This window comes from Strix uralensis, chromosome 1, assembly GCF_047716275.1.
Source record: "Strix uralensis isolate ZFMK-TIS-50842 chromosome 1, bStrUra1, whole genome shotgun sequence".
NCBI classification, from domain to species: domain Eukaryota; kingdom Metazoa; phylum Chordata; class Aves; order Strigiformes; family Strigidae; genus Strix; species Strix uralensis.
In genome coordinates, this window is record NC_133972.1 from 19,497,797 (window position 1) to 19,522,611 (window position 24,815).

At 40.1% G+C, this 24,815-nt stretch overlaps 1 protein-coding gene across 2 annotated transcripts in view; it reads left to right on the top strand.

Moving 5' to 3' along the window:
• ELMO1 (engulfment and cell motility 1) overlaps window positions 1-24,815 on the top strand; it is a 309,226-nt gene that overhangs the window by 181,513 nt on the left and 102,898 nt on the right. For both annotated transcript variants that reach the window (XM_074858472.1, XM_074858461.1), the window contains exon 17: window positions 21,719-21,855. In XM_074858472.1, coding sequence (XP_074714573.1) covers window positions 21,719-21,855 — 137 coding nt within the window. The remainder of the gene's footprint in view (window positions 1-21,718; window positions 21,856-24,815) is intronic.

Here is a 24,815-nt window from a genome sequence, read left to right on the forward strand (position 1 = left end):
GGAACTCCATGTCCCAGTGGAATTCCTAGCATTTACCATACACCTTGTCTATGACCTCAATTTCATGAGTCTCCAGGCCCAATGGACATAGTTTTCAGCAAAAAATAAGATAAATAGGAGAGTGCATGAGAAACAGATACGACTGCAAGTCCTTTGTGTGGGAGGTGATGGAACTGAGAGATGTCCTGGAGACTGTCAAGAGAGGTAGGGTCAGCACAGTTAGGGTTAATGAGGAATACCAGAGTTATTAAATGCTGTCATAGGATAATGGTCTCCCACTGGCATATCAATGTGGAGACATTTGTGGGTAATTAATGTCAAAGCCAAGCAGAGATGTTTATGTTTGAAGGAGCTATTGATCCTCTGGTACTGTACCAGCATACAATGACTTTATTTCCCCTATATCAATTGATTGAGGCACTATCAATTATTTTATCCGATAGATGTTGGTGCAATAGAGTGAGAGTTGCTTGCTATAACATTATTGAGTCACCTGATATAACATTGATCACTTCACTTGGTTTATACCTGCTCTATATTATAGCCAACCATGCAGTGCCACTTACAAAATGTATGATTTTTATTATGAGAAGTTTAAAGTAATAATTCTAGGAAAAAGAAAATGTATCTGAACACTTTATGGCAGGAAATACTTGTGTATCTGGAATGTCCTCCTTTTTGCTTCTATTTCTATACAGTGGAACATAAAAGACGAGATTTCACCCTTTCGGTGGCAATGCAGAGGAAAGTGTGGATTCCCTTGGGAAAAACACAGAGTCCAGCCTAACTTGCATCTATAGAAAATAGTCAATGTAGAGTCGTGGGAATCACAGAATCATAGAATCATCTAGGTTAGAAAAGACCTTGAAGATCATCCAGTCCAACCATTAACCTCACACTGACCGTTCTCAGCTACACCAGATCCCTCAGCGCTGGGTCAACCCGACTCTTAAACCCCTCCAGGGATGGGGACTCCACCACTGCCCTGGGCAGCCCATTCCAACGCCCAACAACCCCTTCTGGAAAGAAATGCTTCCTAATATCCAGTCTGAACCTTCCCTGGCGCAGCTTGAGGCCATTCCCTCTTGTCCTGTCACTTGTTACTTGGTTCAAGAGACTCATCCCCAGTTCTCTGCAACCTCCTTTCAGGTAGTTGTAGAGGGCAATGAGGTGTCCCCTCAGCCTCCTCTTCTCCAGACTAAACACCCCCAGTTCCCTCAGCCACTCCTCGTACGACATGTGCTCCAGACCCTTCACCAGCTTCGTTGCCCTTCTCTGCACATGCTCGAGTCATTCAATGTTCTTTTTGTACTGGGGCCCAAAACTGAACACAGGAATTGAGGTGCGGCCTTACCAGTGCCGAGTACAGGGGTAGGATCCTTGTAGAAACACCCTTGTAGAATCTGAACTGCTAAAATGATTGGTGAGAACTCTTGCAAATACAGCAGTAAGCCTGAGCAACACTGGGTAAAGTCAAGCCTGGAAGAACTGACCTGCTGGTAACTCCTCTTTGATAGTGAGGTTCCAGCTGAACCCTATTTAGATTTCCCTCCTGAGGTGCAGTCTGTCAGGAGGTCGTTCGACCTTTAAGGGGATGTGAGGTGCAACAGGCCTTTTCGTGTGAGAAGTATGTCTTCTGGAAATGAGATCTAACGAGCAGGTCTCCCATTCCTGAACATATGCAGTTTTGGGGTTTTTTGTTTGTTTGACTGTTTTTTTTATATGGAAGGTATACTTTTGGAAGGCTTCTAGGCCAAGTCAACCTGTGATAAATAAGGTCTTCATACAGCTCAAGCTTATGTCTACATATTGACAAATCACCCTCATCAGCTTTTGTATTCTTACCTTTCTCTCAGACACAGGCTAGGTCAGTTGCACAGAGTGGTCAGAGATGTCTCACATCCTTTCACTGAGTGCGGTCGGGCTCTTTCTGACACTCTCTCACATCACATCAGCTTTCTGTGTCCAGAATAAAATCTGCCCTTTGTCTGTTTTAAAAAAACCAACAACACAAAAAAACCCTCAAAAAAAACAGAAAGAAAAAATCCAACCAAAAAACCAGCCAACCCATCAACACTGACATGTGTAGTCTTAAGCAGATGGTAATTAGGTAATTAGAGCCAATTCAAAACATTTGTTTTGCGTGCTTTTATTCTGTGAAAACAACCTTCTCCCCCCCCCCCCCCCCCCCCCTTCAAATATTTTAACTGAAATATCATGGTATCGTTTATATTTAACCATTTCACAGCAAAAGTTTACCACAATACCTGTGTTATGTGGACCAATAGAAAGGTCTAGGTGATTTTAGCTCAGGGAAATCTGCTTTGCTTTCCCTCCCTCCCTCCCCCCCCACCCCCACCCCCCCCACCCCCCAAAAAAATCTAAAAAGGTTTGAAAAAAGAAAAATTAGATCAATATTTATTTTAGAATAAATAATTCATGGAAAATCAAAAGGTAAATTTAAGTAATTCTTTCTCTGAAAGTGGCATCCTGACCAATTCTGCTCAGATCATAACCTGGCGTGTTCTCAGAAGTTATTCTTTGACCTTCTTTCGTGTGTTAACTAAGATGTCACTTACTGAGTCTGTATATAATTTCTCTGCAGACCAGATCATGGAACTTCCCTTGCATCAATTTTAGTGAAACTTTTTCCTTCATGAATAAGTGAATCCAAAATCTAAGCCTGTATAATTTGATTTGGATTGCTACAATTAGTCCCACATACTTAAGAAAGACCTCCAAAAGTACTATAATAAATGCAGGGCTCAAAATATCTGACTGCTGTCTGTGCAAGAGTGCTTCATCTTCTTTAGCCTTTACAAGAAACTTAATCAAAACTGAATATGCAGAGGGGAGAAAAGCCAGTACATAATCAATGTATTAATACTGTTCTTCAAACACTGTTGCCAAAGATTTCTTGACATTTGTGTTTGAATGTATGTACAAGAACAAAGTTTTTATGTGAATAGTCTCTTTGGCTTCAGATACTAGCTCTTCAAATTAATTAGAAGAAATTTCCTCTGGAAATGTTTGCAAGATATACTCTGTCTTGAGATATATTAATGCTAGTAGAAGTGGAGAAAGTGTTTCTCACCTTTCCTTTGCCTTGCGTCATTTTATAATTAAAATGGGTTTTTTCAATGTTTCAGGTCCCTGACCACAAATGCCCACACATGCCATGTGGCGTTTCTTTGTTAACTGTGTTGAGCAATAGTCTACCTTTTTCTGTGAATAATTCTGTTGTGCCTGCTAGAACAGTGTGATTATTTTTTTTGATTTCTTAAGCAGAGGGTTTGAGTCAAAAGAACGTGTTGTATCCAGTGAATACACAAACAGCTGTTTTCTGAAGTGGAGGAAGAAAGTTTAAAAAAAAGAAACAACCAAACATACAACCTCCCTCTAACTGCTTCCCCTATCCGCCCCCATTAATTTCATACGACAAAATGTGTGCTCTGAACTCTCTGGGTTTCTTTTTCCTAGCTGTTTTAACAAAAAGCATCCCTCACTTCTGCCAGTGCTGCACTTCTTAATCAGACCATAGCCTCCTCTGCATGGGTAGGCTCTAATGGAGTTTTATGTGCACATGACTGAGAGACTTTCTCTTTTGTCTGTGACACGTACCACAACTGTCACAAAACGTTACCTGTTACTCGTTCTGTGCCTTCAGAGCACTTGCAGAGTTGCTGGTACCAGTTCTAATCTGATTCAAGAGCCTGCGGATTCTTCTGCCCTTGGCTTTAGATGATGTTCATGCTAAAATATAATTGCTATAATCTCTCAGGAGAGGAGGAGGTTCCATCCGAAGCACAGAGGCTTAGGATGAGTGTCAGGAGCCCTGCCAGCAGGTTCCTCCTGTGGAAATGGGCACAGTGCAATGGAGATCCAGTGTCTCAAGAGGTACTGGTGGCAAGGCCTGATTTATTGTGGAGATAAGGGTCACTGCAACATCCTGTGCTTTTACCTCTGTCTTCTGGTATTATGAATAGATTAATACTGCTATTCTTAAGGAGTAGAGATTATCATTATATTCTGCATCCCTGCTTTAATTTCATTTAATCTCATTGAAAGGGAGCTGTCATGGTCTGGCAGGGAGTTTGTGTTCTGGAGGTCTTTGCAGTTTGTTTTAAACTGTGTGACCTGTATGTCATTTTTGGGGAAAGACCTTTTGCCACCCTTGAACTTTGTAAGTCCTTTGAGAGTTTACTGTCCTTTTCTAGGCATCCTGATAGGATTAATACAATTAAGTAAAATGCTCTGGTAAATATTTAGCTTTTGAACAATATTTGGCCATGTGTACCTATTTGAAAATAGAAAAAACTGAAGAAAAGTCAAGCACAGCCAGTTCTCCATCTCTCTCCAAAGGGGCTCTAGCTCTTCTCAGTCAAGTTCAGGAAGGGGTCATTCCAGGATACTGGCAGCTATCTGGTTTTATAGTATTCCCCACAGGTAAGATGATACTTTTTAGATGTTATTTTAAAAGAGACAGAGTTTGTTAGAAGTAAATATTTTTAGGCTAATGGATACAATGAGGGAAAAAGTTCTTACAAAATAATAAGATGAGCTTTTAACAAAAAGCTTGCCACATTTTTCTGATTGTATGAGAAACAGAAAGGAAATGCTCTCAAGTGTGAAACCTCTTCCTTAAGCCTTGAAGCTGGTTGTTAAACTTTGACAAGTACCAGTTGGTCTAATACAGTTGTCCCACAGCTCTTCTTCTGCTTGCATATTAGACCTCTGACAGCTCTCTTAGTGCAGGTTGGAAGACACCACTTTGAGAAGTCAATAATAGAAAGGCACACATACACACATTCATTGTTTTGTGTCATAGTGGTGAAGCTTGAGTCATTAATGCCTGGCTCATCAACAAAGTGCAGCAATTTGCAGGCATACTAATAGAATATCTCGGCTATGACTCATGCAAAATGGGGATCAGAACCATTCATAATCAAAAATGGCCTAGAGGATATTTCAAAACAATAAATAAACTTCTCTTGTGATACAAAGTCTTTTTTGTTGTTGTTGTTTTATGAATAAACCTATCATAGCTAAAATACTTCTCATGGAGATGTGGGTGCATAATAAAATAGGGAGATTTATCACATAGGCATGCATTGGACTACCCCACTTAGTTCTGCCTTTGCATCAGAGTTAGTTTGCTCACCTCGTAGCTCTTCTGGAAATGTTCAGGTTAAGCAGGTGTTCTTGTATGCTCTGTTAAAAAAAAAAAAGTTTCCCTTTTCTGGCTTTGTAAGGTTACTTTCCATAAGGTGAAATTTGGGTAACTCCCAGCTTAGCTGACAAGAGTTTTAGGGCAATTGGAGACCTGTAATGAGCCTCAGCAGCAACATTGTTCATCAGGGAGAAGGTGAAGGTTTTAGGCAGTGGACAATATATTCACAGGACAATTAAAGAATCTTGTTTCTGGTAGATTCAGCACTAGATATGGCAGCGTCTATCATTATGTGGTGCATGGCTATGGTTAACATTTCCCTGCATTTATGTAATTTAGAGATTTACTTTAAAAAATAAAGCACCAACTTTCAAAACCTGGTGTTTAAATGAGAGGTGACTATTAAGACTTTCTGCGGTGATTTATCAGAGAGGTAATCTCTTTAATAAGAAAATCTCAGTCATCTATTCAGTAATACTGAGTAATCTATTTGATAATAAAAAAACATTGTGCCTCATTTCTAAAGCCTGTTCTTTTTTTATCAGTGGGAGTCTAAGGTGGAGTTGGCCTTTGCACCATCTTGCTGGAGCGATGGAGAGCCTGCTTGTTAGAATAGCTGACTGTTACTCCTCCCGTTGAGGCTGAATTGAATTATGGTTGCCCAGGGCAAAGTTGTTTCTGACATACTGGCAGATTTATCATGAAAAGTGATACATGTTAGAGCATCTAAGCAATCGCTCTCAGAGGAAGAAAGGAACTATTAACCCTATTGTATACTCAAGGAAACTGAGTTGTATGGTATGATTCTTATGCTAACAAAAAGAGCTTGAATCAGTTCAGTCCCAGTTGATATATCGTGATCCATAGCTGATGAGCAAAGCTTACTAAAGACTACGCCATTTTTGGTCCATCTCTACAGGAATGGCATTGCAGAGGAGGTGTGGGCTTTGTTGCAAAAGGCTAAAGGGTATTGTAGTGTTTGCCTGAAATTCCAGCCACTTCAGCTGAGAGCGCAACAAAGATTTCTAAAAATAGGAAATCTTCACATATTGGCAGTTTCAAAGATGAGCATGTGAGGAAAGTAGTTGAAACTGGGAAAGGAGAAAAAGTAACAATGCAATATTTGTAATAGTCGCGAAACTGTTGGAAAGAGTGTATGAGTGCAGGGCACATTCCTTAATTTATTTTCTCATTTTGTGCATTTATAAGTGTAAGCAATTATCGTTCATTACGACAGCCGTGTCATAATGATTGTTGAAATATTTTGAATTGTCCCTGAGTTTTCTCTAACGCTTGCTCTGACCAATTATGTAACACCATCATTAGTGCAGTTTAGTTTCCAGTAAAGAATTGCAAAGTTTTAAGTAAAAAGGGTTGTGCAGATCAAGTAATTTCTGTTTCTTGAAAGGTAGAATTTTTTTTTCATGTGCACCTTTATGGTCAATAAATTTTCTTACCATACATTCAGTAAATCAACATTAGTCAAATTTAGGTAGAAAAAATTAATGCAACAGTTCCATAATAGCCCATCACTAAAGGGTAGCTGGCCTAGGCTTAATGATGTAAATGCAGAAAACAGCACTACTGCAGAACTGAAAATGAGGGTTAGAAATGGATCATTGCAGGTAGCCATGCCATATATTCCCGTTCATAGATTTATTGAACTACATCCTTATACTAATTACTACTCTTTTCATGCGTGTGAGGGTTGGAAACCTTCCGATTTCCAGCCTAAATAATAATATATTCAGAATTATTTTAAACCTCTTTAAAGTCCCAACTTTGTTCTTTATTTAATAGCTCTCCTCTTTCTGTTTCTGTCCCCTCCCTCCCATATTTATATTATTTCATTTCAACCTTCATCCTGCTAGATTAAATCAGCACAGTCATTTTAGTCCATTCCAATACCATTCTCCATTTACTGACCATTTTAGGAGTCCGTCCTTCCTTGCACTTTGTTCTCATTTAAGTGCCTGTATTTTGTGTATTGAATGACCAGAATTGCAGGTGTTATTCCAGTTTGTGTACTACCAGTACCTTGTATCATGTTTTTGATACTTCACTACCTGTGCTAGAGATTTCTCACTGATTATGTTTTAGAATTACTGTTGCTTTTATTGGGACTTTTGTCACAGTGATGGCTCTGTATACAAGGTGTCTTTTTCTCTGCTGTTTTTTTTTTTTTTTTTAACAACTGACAAGTCTCAGATTAGAGCAGAAATCCTTTTTATTACTCAAAATCTTTCACACTATTCGGTGTCATACCATTCTGATTTCTCTGGGTCTCAAAATCCTTGCTTTATGACACTCTGATCTTCTCTTAGGATACCATCAGCAGTGTCACCAGCTTTGGGCTCCAGCAAATTATGTGGAGGTAGTCCTCGATTTTATGCCAATGTCTTTAATGAAAATCCAGAGTCTGAGACTGATTTATGAGAAATTCCAGTAGTACTACTCCTAGTTTGATAGCCCCCCTTTACTTTTTGTCATTTCCGTATGTGACCAGCATCTCACGCACCTTACTGATTCTTGTATCAAATACCATTTTCTCCAGATGAATTACTGATTTTCTGTCTGGCACACAGTGTTACATCAAAATATTTTTCTTAAAACAAGTCAGATGCAGGAGACTAATCTGTCTGCTGTGCGGATAAAGTCCACCACATTTCACCCATGAAAAACAATAGTTGTTTTGTCAAAGAAGATTAGATGAATCAGACTTGATCTCTTCTTGGCAAGCCTGTGCAATACTTATTCCAGTCTCTATTGACCTCAGTATATTTTTACGTACTTTCCTTCAAAATTTGTTCTGAAGCTTTGCCTGCTATTGAGAACAGCCCTGACAATAACCAATTTCACCTTTCCCTCCTCCCTTTTTTAAATATAAACCTTGTGTTTGCTTTTGTATACTCCTCACATGACAAATTTATTAAAAATCTGCCTTACTTGCAAGGCCGTGTGTAGGACAGAAGGGAAGGACATCATGAGATGGAGAAGGAAGTGCCCTTTACAATGAAGGAAGGGGTATGATTTCAAAAAGGAGATGTTTAACATAAAGCAGATTCTCTTGCAGATTTTATAGACATAACTTTGGCACATAATTGGGGTACCTTCATGTGGGTAGCTGTGAAAACTTAAGCTTCTTTAAGACTTAAAGCCTTTATGAAAGCACGAAGGAACTGTGGCTATTTACATGTTTGAACACCAAAAGCATCATCTGGGGGCCGAACTGCCAGCGTGGCAGGAGCCAGGTCTGTTGCTGCCCAGTCTCTGGGCCCAGGGAGTGGCAGGGGTACAGTGCCGAGACCTGCCATCACCCGGGTGGCTTTATGTCTCAAACCGCGTGTCTGCACTGCTCCTTCTGGGAGGTGGCAGAAATCCCTCCTCTGCTCTGGCAGTGGAGCTACTTGGTTTGGGCCTGTGCTGGAGCATGGCGAGGGAGTACAGCTTCAGCTGGGCTCCCACTTGTACTGTCAGAAACCTCTTATAGTTTGAACTTACATCTTAAAAAACAGTGACTGTGCTGATCTTACTTTCAAAGAAATTTCACTCATGTCTTTCAGGCATGAGAACAAAAAAAAAGTCTATAAGCTTTAGCTTCCTGTTAAATCTACTAAAGAACAGTGAAACCCCTTGTATTGTGTGAGGAGGTGCTGGCCTTATCTAAATTAATAAATAGGTAACACAAGGAGAAATCAGTTGAGTCCATTTTGAATCGGTTCCAGTTTGAGCTCATCTGCTGACTGAGGTCATTCTGGTCCAGTTTTAGCACAGGCTGTTGTCAAAAAAGGAGCGGTCGGTGTCCCACAGGCAGGTCCGTGAGGGGCTGCAGCAGTGGGAGAGGTGCTGCCTCTGGTGCCACCTTCTCTGCTGGAACCAGGGCACCATTCACTGTCCTCCCACCCAGCCCCAGCTTCTCACCAGCTCCCTCACTCCCCCAGCTCTGCCTGGTGGGACGGGAGGGCGAGAGGAGAATTGCACTGTGGCGGTGGGAGTGTGGTTGGTGCTAATGCTATGTTTGGGCAGTGACAGACAGAACCTCATAAGAAAAGAAAAGCAAAGCTCTCTTACCCCACACTTGATAAGTCTGTGTGTCCTGCCAGGTACACACAGATACATGGAGCTGTTTGGCTGCAAGTTATCTCCAGCAGGAGCAGAAATGTTTGTGCTGATCAGGTTTTAGCTCCTCATGCTCAGCAAGTCCCAGCTGGGGACAGGGGGTTTCTATTTTCATTTGAGCTGTTACTCTGAGCTGCCAAGAGCAATGCACCTTCAAAGTCTTTGCCAGTTCAGGCTCGACAGAAATTTCTGAATAAAAAACCACGTTGGGATCCAGTTTAAAAAAAACCCAACCAAACAACCCCAAAACCACAGAGGTTTAGAATGGCTTCAGTTCAGACTCTCTTTAATTCCTTTCTGGAACAATTTCTTGCTGCTGAATTTTAAAGTACCATAAGAAACATTTCTACTACTTTTCTCAAGTTTAAATGGGAAAGGGTTGACGTTTATTTTTCTCATAAAGCTAATCTGGTGCTTCTTTTACCTTAGTAATTTTGAAACCAACATTTCTAATCTGTCCTATTGGTGATGGAGAAATGTAGCTATTTCTCAAAAAAAACCCATTTGAAATCTCAATTGTTTCTTGATGGTTTGTTTGGAAATGTTATTTCTGTAACTTGTCATAGTAGACTGGGAAACACTTTCCTTTTCCAGATGTATTACTTCACAGTTTTTAGATAGATGCTAATAACCTGTACATAAATATGTCACAGCTGATCAGATTCACTCAAGAGAGAATTGAAGAATGCTTTCTGAGGGCATGATGGTATTTTTTTTCAGATGATTTTATATTGTTTAGCCTGTGTTATGAACCAGTTTATTTTAACAAAAGCAAGGCTAGTACACTTGCCTTATATGCAATGTCTCTTGAGACATGACTGGGATAATGCTTTGTAAAAAAGCAGCCAAGCAATAATCCTAAATTTTGAGAACTAATTTTAAACTGAAATGCAGAAGCAAAGAGAGGTCTTGTATGAGATGACTTTCATTTTTCCTGTCTGAAATTGCTAAGTGTCTGCAATGGGAGTAATAGGAGAGCATTTCTAAGCAGTTTAGCTTAGCTCTTTTTTCAAATACAGACATAGTCCAACAGAGAAATTTCAGCTGAAGGTTTTTGCCTGCATATTTTTTTGTTTGGTTCTGAGAAATCATTATTTTCATCTTTGTATGTTGCTATTCTATGATCCTCATGCATACAGACGTATTTCTGGTGTGAGTGATAACACATTTGGGAAAATAAGACCCTCAAGGAAAAATTAAGATAATTACTCATGGCCAGGGTGGAATAAAGCGATAAAAGATATAACTGTCTCCAGGAACCTCAAGGCATGATGTAAAAATCACTTTATTCAATTCTCATAGTCAACAAGGACAAAACAAATAACAGATTTACAATACAAAAGAGAAAACGTATATCAAACAATGACAACAACAAAGCTACAGACTAGATATGTAATGGAACAAGCTACAAAGAAATACTGTGCAGTTATTAACACCAGAGACATTACAGTTTAAACCAAATTTCCTCCTTATTGTCCTGATCCTGACAGTTTACAAAGATGTGACCTCAGCAAGTCTTAATGTATTTTCTGGGCCTCTTTCCTCTCCCAGTCTCCCACATGTTCATTTATACGCAAGGGCTTTTTACACCAAGCATCATGAAGAAGGAACCTGCATTACTTCACTTATCCCTGAACTAGGCGATTCTTTAAACTTCTTTATAAACTAAAAGGTATGGGGTTAAAATGAATTATGTCTGTTAATATACAATGCAAATGCCCTAGGATATAAAGCAGGAATTCATTTAAAAATGTTTGCACTCTCTAAAATACTTTTAAGCAAAAGACCTGTTCCCCAGACTAAAATACAGTGTTTTAACTTTTTTTTTTTTTACAGTGGTATGCCTGAAATGCTAGTTTAATGTTTCAGCCTATAAAGAAGAGCAATAACATAAAGTAGGGCAGTATTACAGCCTAATTAAACATCTCTAAAACATAACATTTGATGACAATAGTTTCACCTATCCAAAACTGTGCTCTGGCAGCCATAGTATCAAACAGCTCAGTTCGTGTTAGTGAAAAACTCCACTGGAGTAGCTTACAAGCTGCATGTGCCACTTGGAAATGTGTTGTTTAAATAGCTTCTCTTGTTAAGCCTGTGGTCTAATTAACTTAATTTTCTGCTTGCCTTTCAAGAGGTTAAGTTTGACATCTGAAGAGTTAATGTTAACTAACGTCATTCTAGAGATTGATTAATATTCACAAAGTCATTTGAAGATGTTTGACACATTGTGCGTTATGGTGATGATCTCAGATAAACACACTAACAAGCCCCAAGGTTCAGTGTTTCCTGAGCAGCTTGCACCAACATCACTGTTTTCCTTTTTTGTGAGTAGCAATTACTCAGTTTGGTCTATGTTAAAAGAGTATGCTTCAGCAGCTTTATTTTTGTTCTGCCAGTCTGACTTTGGGACTCTAGCCCAGATAGTTAAAAACATAATTTACAAATTAAGACAATTTGTAGGGGGAGAAAACAATTTAGGCGGTTCTGGTTAGATAACTAAGATGCAGTTTTCACAGTGAGTTAATGACCTTCGGCTCAGCAAGTCCGACTGGGTTCTAATAGCAATTGAGTTCATGAGGAGAGGCAAGATTTGCATTTCCCCACAGATCACTAGGTTGTTGCTGCCTCGCTTAGCACTGCTGGTTGCCCATGGCAGACCAAGAACGAAATAGCAGGTGGGCTATAGACATGCCAGTGTGTTCCCAGCCTGGGGTATATTGCACAGGTTTTTGCCTGTGCAGACTTGTATCCAGTGACTGGTTTCTTCTTTCTCACATTTTACTTTCACAAAGGGGAGAGGGGGGCAGAAGTTATCTGGCAATTTGACACATATATGTATAAATACACATATTTTAAAGGAGGTGCACAGTTTGTAGGGATGCAGAAGGGGAGGGAGGAGAGGTGTTATTGCTAAAGTGGGTTGTCCTAAAATGGAGATGCTGTTGTAGTGGTACCGCAGATATTTTCAAAGAAGTCAAGGAGAGCTAGTAGGTGTGCTTCTCCTGGTTCTTGAGCAAGCAATGTAGTTTCAGCATAGTTAGAACCACATCTGACAGGAAAGAAGAGCTGCCCTTGCTCTAGGATGTGATACAGTGAATTCCTTCACCTTAATTACAGGCAATCTTTTTTTTTATTGATAGCAATGTCATCTTCCCCCGTGTCTCAGTCTGCTACCTTGGTTGGCATTTTGAGTATATCCGGGATTGATTCAAAACAAGTGGCTGCATTTTAGAGTGCTTGTGTTCTGTTGCCTCTTCTGTGGTGGCAGAGGAGCTAGTGTAAGTTTAGCTGCGTTACTCACTTTCTAGATAACTGGTCATTTGTCCTCCCAGCTTTTGCACTTTGGGAGCTAGCCTGCCTGATTAGGCAGAGGTATTGGGCAGCCAGCCTGCCTCATTACCCCACCATGGGGACACTGAGGGAAGCCTAACAGCCTGTCACAAAAGTGCACCAAAGGAGGCGTCTCATATACAAACACCTCTAGTGGTAAGTACAGAGGGGTTTTGGCTGATCTGTGCCAGGTCTGCATGGGTAATTCAGTTGTAGCCCTTTTTTTCTAATAGGGGAATAACTTGGTACCAGGAAAAAAATTCTTCTCCTTCCTGGCTTGATTGCTGGTTTGTTGGCTTCTCCATCTGCTCGTTTGCTTTTCTTCCTTGCAGTTCTCCTGCTATTGCTCACCTGTAAGATCAAATACCAAAAAAAAAAGTTTTTGCCATTAGTTGTCTTACACAATGACCGCATAATTTCTTTGCACTATAATTTTAAACATTTGTTTTTATTGAGGAGGTCTGTGTGAGGGAAGGGGGAATGGGAGCTGCTTAGGTAGCAAGGGGGGACCTAAAAAATTTGTAGCCTTCTCAGGTTACTCTTTGCAGTGTTTTTCCTGCAGGTTTGCATAGGCTCCTTTAAGTTTTGCTTACAGATGGAGCCCTAGCCAGCCTATTTAAAGCAGAATTAATTTTCAGTGACAGCTCCTCTCTTGTGAATTGAAACAGCATGGTCTGTATTTCAAATGGTAACCAGAGTAAATTCTTGATGAAGTATCTCACAGAAGGTCTTTGGAGAGGCACGGGCTATAACCTGTAGTGCAGTCTATGTAACTCCCTAATAAAGAAGATGGGTAATTAGAGGTAAGAGTGTGCTTTTTATCAAGAATCCCTTCAGGAGGAGAAGCAATAAGCTGGTGCTCTCTAGAACAGTCAGAGTAAGAAGTGAAAAGTCAGCAATCCTGCCATGAAAGGCAGTTTCTCAGTATACTGCTCATGGGAGGGGACATCAAGGAGATGCGCAAGCAAAGGCAGAGCAAGTGCCCATTTGTTCTGCACCCAGGAACTTCTGACTCCAGCCCTCAGTGTTCTGGGTCTGTGGTACTGCAACAGTTAATAGAAAGTGTTGACAGACTACAGCATTTAGCAATAAGCTTTGCCAAAGGGTGTTGTAGGGCTAAAAAGAGTGATTACAAAGTGTAAGTGACTGACTTTATGTTGCTCTTTATAAATGCTGAGAATATATACCTCCCCCATTGCTACTGTCATTCTTCTTGGTTTGTCTGGAGATATGGTTAAGGCCAGTTTCTCTGCGGGTTTAGGAGAGAAAGGATGCAAGAGGAAAGGAACTAGGGTATCAATGTGCAACAGATGTGATAGATGTTTCCCTTGATAGGTCTGAACATAGCTGGCCTTCTGTCAGTGCCACTCTCTGTGTCAGTCGGACTTCAAGTAGACAGTCTGTGGGCTTAGAAATGCTTTTTTATAAGGTTTTTTTTGGTGTGTGGGGGGGTTTTTTTTGTTTTGTTTTTTTTTTTTTCTTTTGGTTAAGCTTTCATGTAGCCCTTATAGCCTTGTGTGCTTTGCAAGGTGTCAGGAACCTGACAGAGCAGCAGTGTTATCTTTTGTAAGAAGATTTTGCTTAGTATGTTTACTTGTTAAACAAGGTTCTGTAGCTTCTGCTTTATATGTGTAATTCCTTCTTATTCTATGTGTTTACTAGAAGTGACCATAAAGACTTAATAGTCCCTAAGCAAATTTATCAGGTTAATTGATTAACATTCTGATGATCTTAAAGGTCTTTTCCAACCTAAATGATTCTATGATTCTATATTGTTATTCAAGGATACTGTAAATATGCTGGAGCATAATTGCAGGTCTATGAATTTTTTTCACAAAAGACATTCCTCTTTGATAAAACAAATGCAAGCCCTTGCTTTTTCATACCATTGTCACTCTCAAAGAGTTCTCCTAGAAGTACATGACTAATTCGAATGAAGTGCTCTCTCACCTCTGAAAATGATACTCCAATTTATCCATTAGGTTTTAGGATTTCATTTTCTTATTGTTATTGATCACTGCTTTTTTTAATACTGGGAGTAGTGGAGGAGTGAAAAGGGAAGCAGAGTACTTTCCTGTTTGCCCAACAGTGTGCTGTGACATGTGGTAGAGGCAGTTCAGAGTTATTCATATCTAGCACCTGTTTTATCACAAATAAAAATAGGCTGCTTTTGAAAGAGATGGGGAACCCTTATCAGCATGATGCTGACTCTTTGTAATCTTATTTGTTTCCTTGTTGCATATAAGAGCCTTTTTAGTAACTCTCCTCTCTTTACACTTTGGCTTTCTCCGTTTGCATTTCCAAACCGCAATGTTCAGTCTTCAGGTCCATTCTAAGTAGGAGAGGTGCAGTGAAGTATCTGTATTTACTGAGAGTTGCAAAAGGAGTTATCTTTACAAAGTCAGCCTGCTTGTGTGGACACTAGTGGCTTCGTTAGTTTCTTTCAGTTCACCATCAGCTCTGGACGTGGCAGGGTAAGTCCTCCAGGATATTGTTCTTCAGCTGCCTCCTTATGGGCATAGCACAGATGCCACCTCTGAACTGATGGATCTGGTGGTAGTGATGAGTGCAGGGCTTTATTGACTTGTGCTTCAATAGTCAGAGTTCTTCCACTGCTTTTATTTGGGACAATGAGAGAGGTGAATTTTTAAATAGTAGCTCCTTTATTTAATGATATCTTGGGGAGACAAGGTGTGTTTATGACACAGCAGCAGCCACCTTCAAAGCAAATCTGGGTAAGTTAGTGAAGAGCTTGGGGCTGCATGTGCCATAAACATCCTAGTCCTGCCTGTCTCACCAGGCTTGAGGCTTCGTGGAATCCTTGTTTTTCATTGCATGGTGAAATTTATTCTCAGCCTTGAAAAAGGAAAGCTTACGGACTGTAGGAAGCCTTTTCTGTGTACTTTTCTTCCAGTTTCCCTCTGTAGCTCCCCTAATGAGAAGTCTCATAGGTTCAGAGAAATGCTGTTGCCTTATGTCTTTATGAGGAGTTCGAGTTGATAGTTTTGCTGCATGTTTAGCAATTTCTTATCGTTTCTATTCCAACTGAATATGTGATCAGGTAAGGTAAGTTGTTGAAGGTCTCTTGTAGCCATGTATTGCTGGGTAATTTTGGTGCTCTGGAAGTACTACATACCATGTTAAAGAGGGGGCATTTTTTCCTTGCTTTACATTGCTTTCCAGAGTAATTGTGTGTATGCTATTTTCGTGCTGAAATTTTGGATTTGGATTCACTCCCGATATCCTTGTCTGGGATGACATTTTCTGAGACACACACATGCGCCCACACCCCTGGGGAAGCCAGTGACACATCTTGCACAGTTCAGTGGTGCAGTGTGCTTCCTTACCCCCATTTTGTTTCAAAACAGGCGAAACAAAATCCTCAGATAATTCACCTAGATTTAGAATTTAACAAATGCAGCTTAGCTTTTTGCATCATTTTGCTGTGTCTTGAAGCTTAGTTGCTTGTATCTAACTCTCACAATCAAAGTAAAAAGGACGAGTGGCTTTTGTTCTAATACCAGTTGAGCCTTCTAAACACCACTGTTCCCTAGGAAAGAAAATTACATGATTGGCAGCAATATTACTACTTCATTACTGCTCTGCCATTGCTAGTGACCTTCTTTGCCTTAAATTACACTGTTTCCCTATCATGTTCCAGAAAGGTAGCCAAAGGTTTTCTTTCAAACTATTGCCAGCAGACTACAGGGATCAGTGGTGTAGATAACTTGGCAATTGCTGTATTTCTGCAGTATTAGGTGCACTTTTTCTTATGTACTCTATGTGTTACTGAGACAAGTTTTGATTGCATATATAAAAATGGTCATGGCAGTAGTTATTTTTACTGTATCGCATCGTCAGGGAGAAGCAGAAATTACAGTGCTGCTTCTCCTGAGAGCTAGTGAGAATTAGTTGCTCTTTGGTTGTCTTCTGTTACTGGCAAATAAGAATCCCAGAGGAGGCTGTGCCAAGTGGAGATGATATTTCCAAGGTCCATATTGCACCCTTCATTTGTGGATCTTGCTGCACTTCAGAAAGTGCAATGGATCTTTCCACCCGCCTCCTCTCTGATCAAATATTATCATCTCCATTCTGTGAAACTGAGGAAAACAACAGAGGGGATAAATGGCTCTCCCAGAATTAAGCAGCAGCTCAGTAATAGAAAACGCTGATCTCTCTGAAGATTGGATCACATGGATCCCAGGTACCGTTCAGACAGGGAGATGTTTTCAAACCACTCTCTCCCTGGGACTTTGCAAACCAGTTTCCCAGAGCTCTGCATCACTGCTTCCCTCATCTCAAAATTATGCTGATACAATTTCAGGATGCTTTTCTTGATGAGTTTCAGGCTGCACAGGATCTGTCAATACCAACCCCAGCACAAAGGCTTACTCCTCACCACAGGTGCCTGCCTGTCTCTTTATGTATAGTAGTATTAACATGAGGTGACCGTATTTATATGACTGACTGAATAATTTGATTGATTTAAGCTGTCTGCCTGTTTTTAAAATATTTGAAATACACAGCAACGTTATCACTTTTATCTATTATCTACTTAATCAAATCTATTCTAGTTTTATTTTGTGGACCAGTTGTATGTGGCTGACATCCATGAATGAGGTGGCTCATTTGGAATTAGTAAATAATCTTTCACATGCATTCCCAATGCGATGGGTCTAAGCCTTAAATTTGCAGAAAAATGCCTTTTTAAGTAACCTCAACTTGTCCCCCCATAGCATCATGAATGGATTTTGAAAATAATGGGTTGGGTGGTTCCTAATTTCAAGCATTCCTCTTCATGATAGATACAGCTATTTATTATTTTGCTTCACACCAGTACAACCTTTTTCATTTCTTGAATTAAAGAACTTCACAAGGAAGGTCAGAATGACCATATGCCATTTTAAAGATGCAGTGAGGGGTGAGTATCTAGTATCAACACAGCGGTTTAGCAGAGTCAGGGAGGTTTTTTAAGATCAAGGGCAGTACCTTGCCTAGAGAGGTATATTACTGTGTCTCTGTCTGCTGTTGTAGCTTTTCGGGAAGGGAGAGATTATCTCTGTGTTACTTTCAAGTATTGCACAACAAAAATTGTAAGATAAAAAAATTGTATTCATGGTTGGTTGTTTTTTTTCCCTTTCCAAGTGGAAACTAGGTATAGATATCTACACATACCCTACTTTTCAAGGTGGGGGAAAGATGTAATCAGCACTTCAGCTATCAACTAGCTTCTGTTGAACTGGTGACCTTTTGTTCATACTGGTTTGAACAGTGAGGTGACACACCAGCCTGGTGTCTGGTCTGGTGCACTCGTCCTTCCCTGGAATCTGTCTTGCATGCAGAAATCCCTATTGTCTGTATTCAGTTCACCACAGCAACTTTGAAATTCAAATCTCTACTGTACTTCAAGTCAAACAGTTATTGAAACATCATCATGTAATCTGTGCCCTTCCAAGACAGGTTTATGCAAATATGCAAATACCTAACTGTTCTTGACAAAGATAAAAGAAATTCAGACTTGATGGTGGTGTTTCTCACGGGAAAAGGCATTTAGAGATGAGGTAAAAAATGAAGGTATAACTCTCTTCCTCTTTCTCAATTTGTTTTCTTTTTCCTGTTGTTTTCTACTAATTCACAGAGGAACAGCATAACATATCAAATCTGTTTACTGCTCGAACAGTCTGGGATGCTTGAATGTCTTTGTTGTAATTCAGGAAATGAATTGACAGACAAAATTCTGTTGGGTAGACACTAAAAATATACACTGAAGGAACCACATAAACTCCCAGGTAGAAATTAGCTCTTTTTTTGCCAGTGCAATTTATGATGAGAAATGAACAAAGCTTCTTCCTCAAAGTCACAGCTATAGATCAGCTAGAAGCTTGAAGGACTACTTGAATCCTGAGAGGTGGCACATTGATCTACAGCTCCGAGAATTGTGCCAAGAAAGGAAAATCAACAAGATCTTCACCTAATTTATGTAGGCCAGACATCTGTGACTTGCCTTTCGAAGGTGATCTCACAGAGGCGTAATTAAAACTTGATGATGTTATTAAATAGTCATGATGATTTGTGTCCCTGCGCTGCAGCCGTGTGTGGTTTTTTGTGCGGTTATAAATGTGGTTAGTCCCTGCTCTTGAAAATGAAGGTTAGAGAGTCCTGGGCTTAAGGGCAGGAATTTTGCATGCAGGTCTTATATAGACGGTCTCCAAATTATTGTAATGCTGGACCTCTGTTTCAGTTTAGAACTAGTCAAATTGCAAGTTAGTGAAAAAATAAATCCACAAAGTTTTTAATCAGTAAAACCGAGCAGTCTATAAATTTGCCCATTCTGCAGAGACAGGCAGTGCTCTGATGTTGGAGATGCTGACTTGGGGCTGGAGAGAGTGGGGTAAGATTGTAAGTTATGTCTCGGTCTTACTCTAGTTTGGAAAACGCTAGTAACACAGTATTGCCTTTTGCTTCATCCTCATCTTACCTTTTAAAAGGAGAAGGAACATACTGGGACAAGGGTTGTCTTTCATTAGATATCTAAACACTCTGAGGAGAACATAGACGTGACCTCAGCTGCAGCCTGTAGATATGCTATAATGTAAACACTGCTGATGTGCTTTGTTTGTGATTTTTTTTCCATCAGGTTGTATTATTTTGGATAGAATTTTTGAGACATACAAAAAGCTACCTTTGAAGTCAATATGGACTTTTTTTTCCTCTACTATCTGGATGCTGGTGGGAATTTTGAGGAAGCTGTTTGTCATTTGGTTTTGAATTTTTCTTAGTATTTGTTTTGTGCTTTAAGACATTGATCTTGCTTTCTAATAGGCCTAACTTTCTCCATTTATATCAATAACAGTGATTTTTACTTTTTCAGACTGAAAAGGCATAAAACATGGTGTGTTGCCTACTCATAGAAAAAGGTGGGGGGAGGTGACACCTCTGATTCTGCATGCAGAGCAGTCAACATAGTAGATACAGTTTGGGGCTGATTATCGTAAGGAGCATGAGTTAGAACGGATGATCAGTTTCTGAGAATCCCTAGCCTTTCCATTAATTTTGATTTATTGATTTTTATGAGCAGGAGCAGTGATAAGCTCAGGCTCTGAGGAGGATCAGAAAGGCCAGCATGTGTCAAGGGTTATTGCCTTGTTTCGTGCTGTGATTTATACAGCAAAGGTACTGACTGCATTCTTCTGCTTGGTGTTATTTTATTTCTTCTCATCATTATAGTATTTCATGGCTTAAAGACAAGTGCCCTCTGAGAATCTGTTCTGTTGTGTCTCTGACATTATTACAGGCTGAAGGTCTGATTATTGGAAGTGCTGAGCCCTTGCAGCTCCAGTGGAATGAATGGAAGCTGAAGGTGCTCTGAAAATCACGCCCGAGGCATTTTATTCTCTTAAAGGGATTGAATCGTGCCTCATAAATACAAGTTTCTGCTTTGACTAATTCCCCTTTGACTGCACATCCTTTGAAGTAAATGGAGTTTACTTGATTAGAATGAAACCTGTGCTCCAAAATTAACTCTCATCCTCTCTACGTAGCTGAGGAATTGATTAGATCTTAGTAAATCTGATGGTAAAATTAAGCTTCAAATTTACAATTAAGCTTCAGAGTTTTGCTCTATAATTGAAATACTGCATATTGGGAAAGATCACAAACGCTTTTTCTTTGAGGGCTCAGGTAATTCTAAGCACAACTCATGTTCCTATGGCAGACCTAGTGGTGTAGCAGAGGTAACTAAACACGCTGAAAGGGTGGTTTTGCAGCTAGAAGAGGTACCAGGATCAAGTGTTTGCAGCTGATGCAGGGAGTCAGCCTGCCTGAGCCATTCACATTCTCCTGCAAAGAGCTTTAATTCTAATTTCTCCAGTTCCACTGAGAGAAAGCAGATGTCAGACAGTGATCCAGCCTCAGGAAAAGGGTGATATATCCCAATGCTTGATAATTCTGCTGTTCTTGCAGAAAAGGAAGCTTGCCTAACCAGTGACTGTTTGATCCTGAAAAAGGGAAGATGCTACTGTGTAGGTATGTGAGTGACTGCTGGAAAAGTCCAAAGGAGCACTCATGCAGAGGTGAAAGCTGAAGCAGAGAGATCTGAGGACTGGGTTATGTGAAGAAAGGCTTAGTCAACTTGACTTTTTTTGTTAGTGTTTTAAGAACATAAATATGCAACCTACTGAGGTGGCCCTGCAAGTCATGGGAAGGATAAGGATCTTTTTCAGTCCTTGGCTAAAGCCTCTTCTGTTCCCTGATTGCTCGGATGTGCCCAGAGGTCAACACTGCTTCAGCCCTCATGTTTTGAAAATCCATTCTTTTCTCAAGGAGATTCACAGCAGTCTTGCCAAACTGTACTTTTCCTTTTTGGAATCATCATTACAGTATTTTATTTTTTCCTTCCTTAAAACCAGTATTTGATTAAAAAAGAAAGCTTGGGGTTGGGGTTTTTTTTCCCATCTCAGATAAGGGACAGATAACAGAAGATCCATTTCTTTTGTTTCCAGTTATTTTCAAAGAACAAATTTGATCAGTTATATTCTCATGTATATGTCTGCCTAGATTCCTCTGGTTACCTCTGTGGTATATCCATGTACAATATGGTAGATCATCTGCTGTGTCAGCAGAGCTTCACATTTCAATGTGTACATTGTTCTTAATACTATTATGTGACTGATGAGGTTTGGTGTTTGGTTCTCAGCAGGCAATATATTACATCCTGTTAGCAGTGGGGAAGGCTGTTGTTTTCATGAGGAGACTTGTGCTTCTTCCCTGTGTCTCTCTGTCCCAGTCTGAACCACAAATCTTGGCACAAACGAAACGCTCATTGAGAGACTATTCAGGCAAGCAGGTAGTTGCTTCCTCTTGTTCTTGCTGCTGCTCTCCTGCAGACAGGCTCTATATGGTGTTTCGTTGTCTTTAAGACTGGAGACCAAGGCTGGCTTTTCAGGATAATGTTTTGACATCCTTTGCTACTAGAACTGGGATTCCTCTCAATTACAGTGTTTTCTAAATTTTGTGGCTGATTGTATTTTATGTTTATTTTTTGAAGTTCCTGCCTGTACATGTTTTATTCCACCCTGCTTGTTTTTCTGTTTTTAGCCAGTGAGACCTGCAACGATTTCCATCCCATGTTCTTCACCCATGACAGATCGTTTGAGGAGTTCTTCTGTATCTGCATTCAGCTCTTGAACAAGACATGGAAGGAAATGAGGGCAACTTCAGAGGACTTTAACAAGGCAAGAAAAAGGGTGGGGTGGGAATAACTGGGCAGGATGGTGAAGCAAGGCCATGTATTCTTTGCAAGAGGAACAGGGGTTTCTGATCCCGCTTCTGCTGAATGCTATGGAGTTTTCATCTGTTCAGATTCCTTGCACATCAGAGGGCCAGCATTTAGAAGGTGGGGGTAGGGGATGGGATGTGTAAGGGATGTTCAGAGACCTTTTTCCATCATGTTGCACTGCAGACTGTGAAACTAAACACCTGGCTTGAGGAGAAATTCTGCCTTTTTATGTTACCAATATTATGCTGGAGTGCTGCAGCCTCTAAGGTTGTAAATAATGCAAAGAGAGTACTGCAGTGATAATTCTGTGCATCCCTTTCATTTCATATGAGCACTAAAGTAATAAAATATTCAAGAGTGGACACAATTCTGACAAAGTGCTGTGCAGTTCAGTGTTCTAAAACAAAAACAAACCAAACCAAAACAAAAAACAAACCAAACAAAAACAACCTAAAAAAAACCCTCAGTATTGCACCCTTTTTGTTTTAAGACAGAGTTCTGGAAGTTTCAACCAATCTCCTATCAGCAAAGCTATGGAGAACAGGACTGTTTGTCTTAATGGTCTCTAGACATCCTATTTTAACTGTCTAGCTTACCAGGAGGCTGAAAAGTATCTTTGGCATTTTGTAAGAATGACAAACTCACGCTTTTGTGGCCAGATGGCATCCTTATCTTTGTTACGATCCTTTGACTGGATCTTGAGCCTCTCCCTGAGACTAGATGTTGGTTATAGAGCTGTTGGTTGAGAATGAAAAATGTTGCACTGTTGTCAGCATGTGCCATACAAGTGCTCTGGTGTCACCAGGCTCAAATGTTATGTGAGAGCTAATAAGAATGATCATGCCTAATTTCTAATTGGAACTGTCTATCATTGAAGTGGTCTAAATTTACATTTTCCACTGCAGAATGAAGGTAAATCCTTAGGACACAGTGCTGGATAACATTTGTTGAGTTCTTTTAGGTAAAATAGTTGGCAACAGTATCAGAGTCCAGGCAGAAGAGAGAAGGGAAGTCCAAACTGTGTGCTGTTGTATCTAGATGACCTAGAGGCTTGTTCTTGCATGGAATTTGACACGCTTCTCTTATCTAATGGTCCAGGACTGCAGAACGAGCAATAGCAAGATAATTCATGAACAATATAGAAACCTAAAATCAAGGGCTTAAGAAAGCAACAACTTTTTTGAGACTGCTTCGTAATATGTGCTTGTTTTAAACAAATGTATTAACAACTGCCTATTACTTACAGACCTTCTGTCTCAGTAGAAGAAAAACTTGTGTACATAATTCCCCACAACTTGAATTGGAATATTATTAGTAATCCTAGGGGATTCAGGAAAAGAATGATCCTGTTTCTGGCAACAGCCCAGATCACCGTAAAAAGAAAACAAAGAAATTTACTTTTCAGTATTAGGTATTGCAGTGGAGCTTCATGGAAAATCAGGTAGTTTCTTCTCTGATCTGACTAGTTTGCTATTTGTGTTTTCTGTTGCTGAAAATCCTGTGACTTCACCCAGCAGCTCTTTCAGGTTCAGCAACATGGGCAGTAGGTCCTACTGCACGTGTCATTGAAGACGCAGGTGATTCTTAACTCCGTGGGGCAAACCTGAAACATTTGCCATCAGGCTACCGGGATTTGTGTCTGGTGGTGGCACTACAGTGCATGAGAGACGGACCCAGGATCTCTGCCTGCGGAAATCATGCTTGATTTTCTAACTGCTTTTGTGAAGGGGAGGGAATAGTAAACTCTTGCGAAACTCATTTCTAACGGTTCAGTAATTATGTTCTGCTTATCTTAATCCTTTCTTTTAGTCATAAGGAGATTTTTGTGCTCTTATCCACTTCAAATGACATGTGGTGGTGATGTGCATTACTCAGCTGATAAATGTCTAAAGGGATCTGTGAGTGAAGCAAACTGTGTTGTGTGGGCTTATGAAGCACTTCTGGATTTGTGGGGGATGATACGTTACACAGTGGTACCCAAGGTTTACCCATCTGGTTGGTGGGTGACAGCTGCCAGTGCTGATGGCTTTACCAAACTAAACAACACCATTTTTAATCCCTACCTGGCAAGAGGCTTTGGTGATCATGGCATGTTAGTGTTCTTTCTGCATCTTTCCTGTGTGCTAAGGGTACCTGTTTCTATGCAGTTACTTTTGAAACCTTGGCAGGCAAAGGCCGTATGGACCCAGGGAGCATTCAGCCTCTGCTTACAGGAGTGAATGGGAAGAAAGCAGATCTCACAAGATGCAGTAGCTTAGTTACTGTGGAAAAAATCTTTTATCCTCTCTTTGTGTTACTATTTTTCAGTTTCAATAACTTGATTGTCATGGTAATGTATAAAACACCACTTTGCTATGGTTTACTACCCACCTGGCTGATGGGATCGTTCATTTTCTTCCTTCTTCCCTTCCTCCCCAAAAATCTCCAAAACAAAATTGGACCCTCTCAGTATATTGGATGCCAAGTCTTGAGACCTGGAGATTCTGCTAAAAAGCTAATCCACTTGCTTTGATCTTTAATCAGAATTGAAGAAAAGGAGCTTTTTGTTTAATTTTAAACTTTTGATTAATCACAATAGCTTGTACATTGAGGGGGTGTAGGAGGTCTGTGTGCACATATAGAGATTTATTTCCTCCTCTCTTGCATTGGAGAATGACAGACGCTGAAAGAAGTGAGGTGATTGAATACTTCCCCTCAGGTTTCAGTGCCAGTTCTCAAGGGTTTTTTAAGCATCAGATTAAGACTTTCTTTTGATAATAAAATGGCATACTGTGACATCGTGTTTCCTCAATCCATGTTGTGGAGAGTTCATATAGGTTCGTTCATTTTTAAAGCTTAAAAAAAATAATTAAAAAAGCACTTTGCTCATAGCTGGAAGAATTCTATGGTGTTTTAGTGAAACATTTATGATCTCAT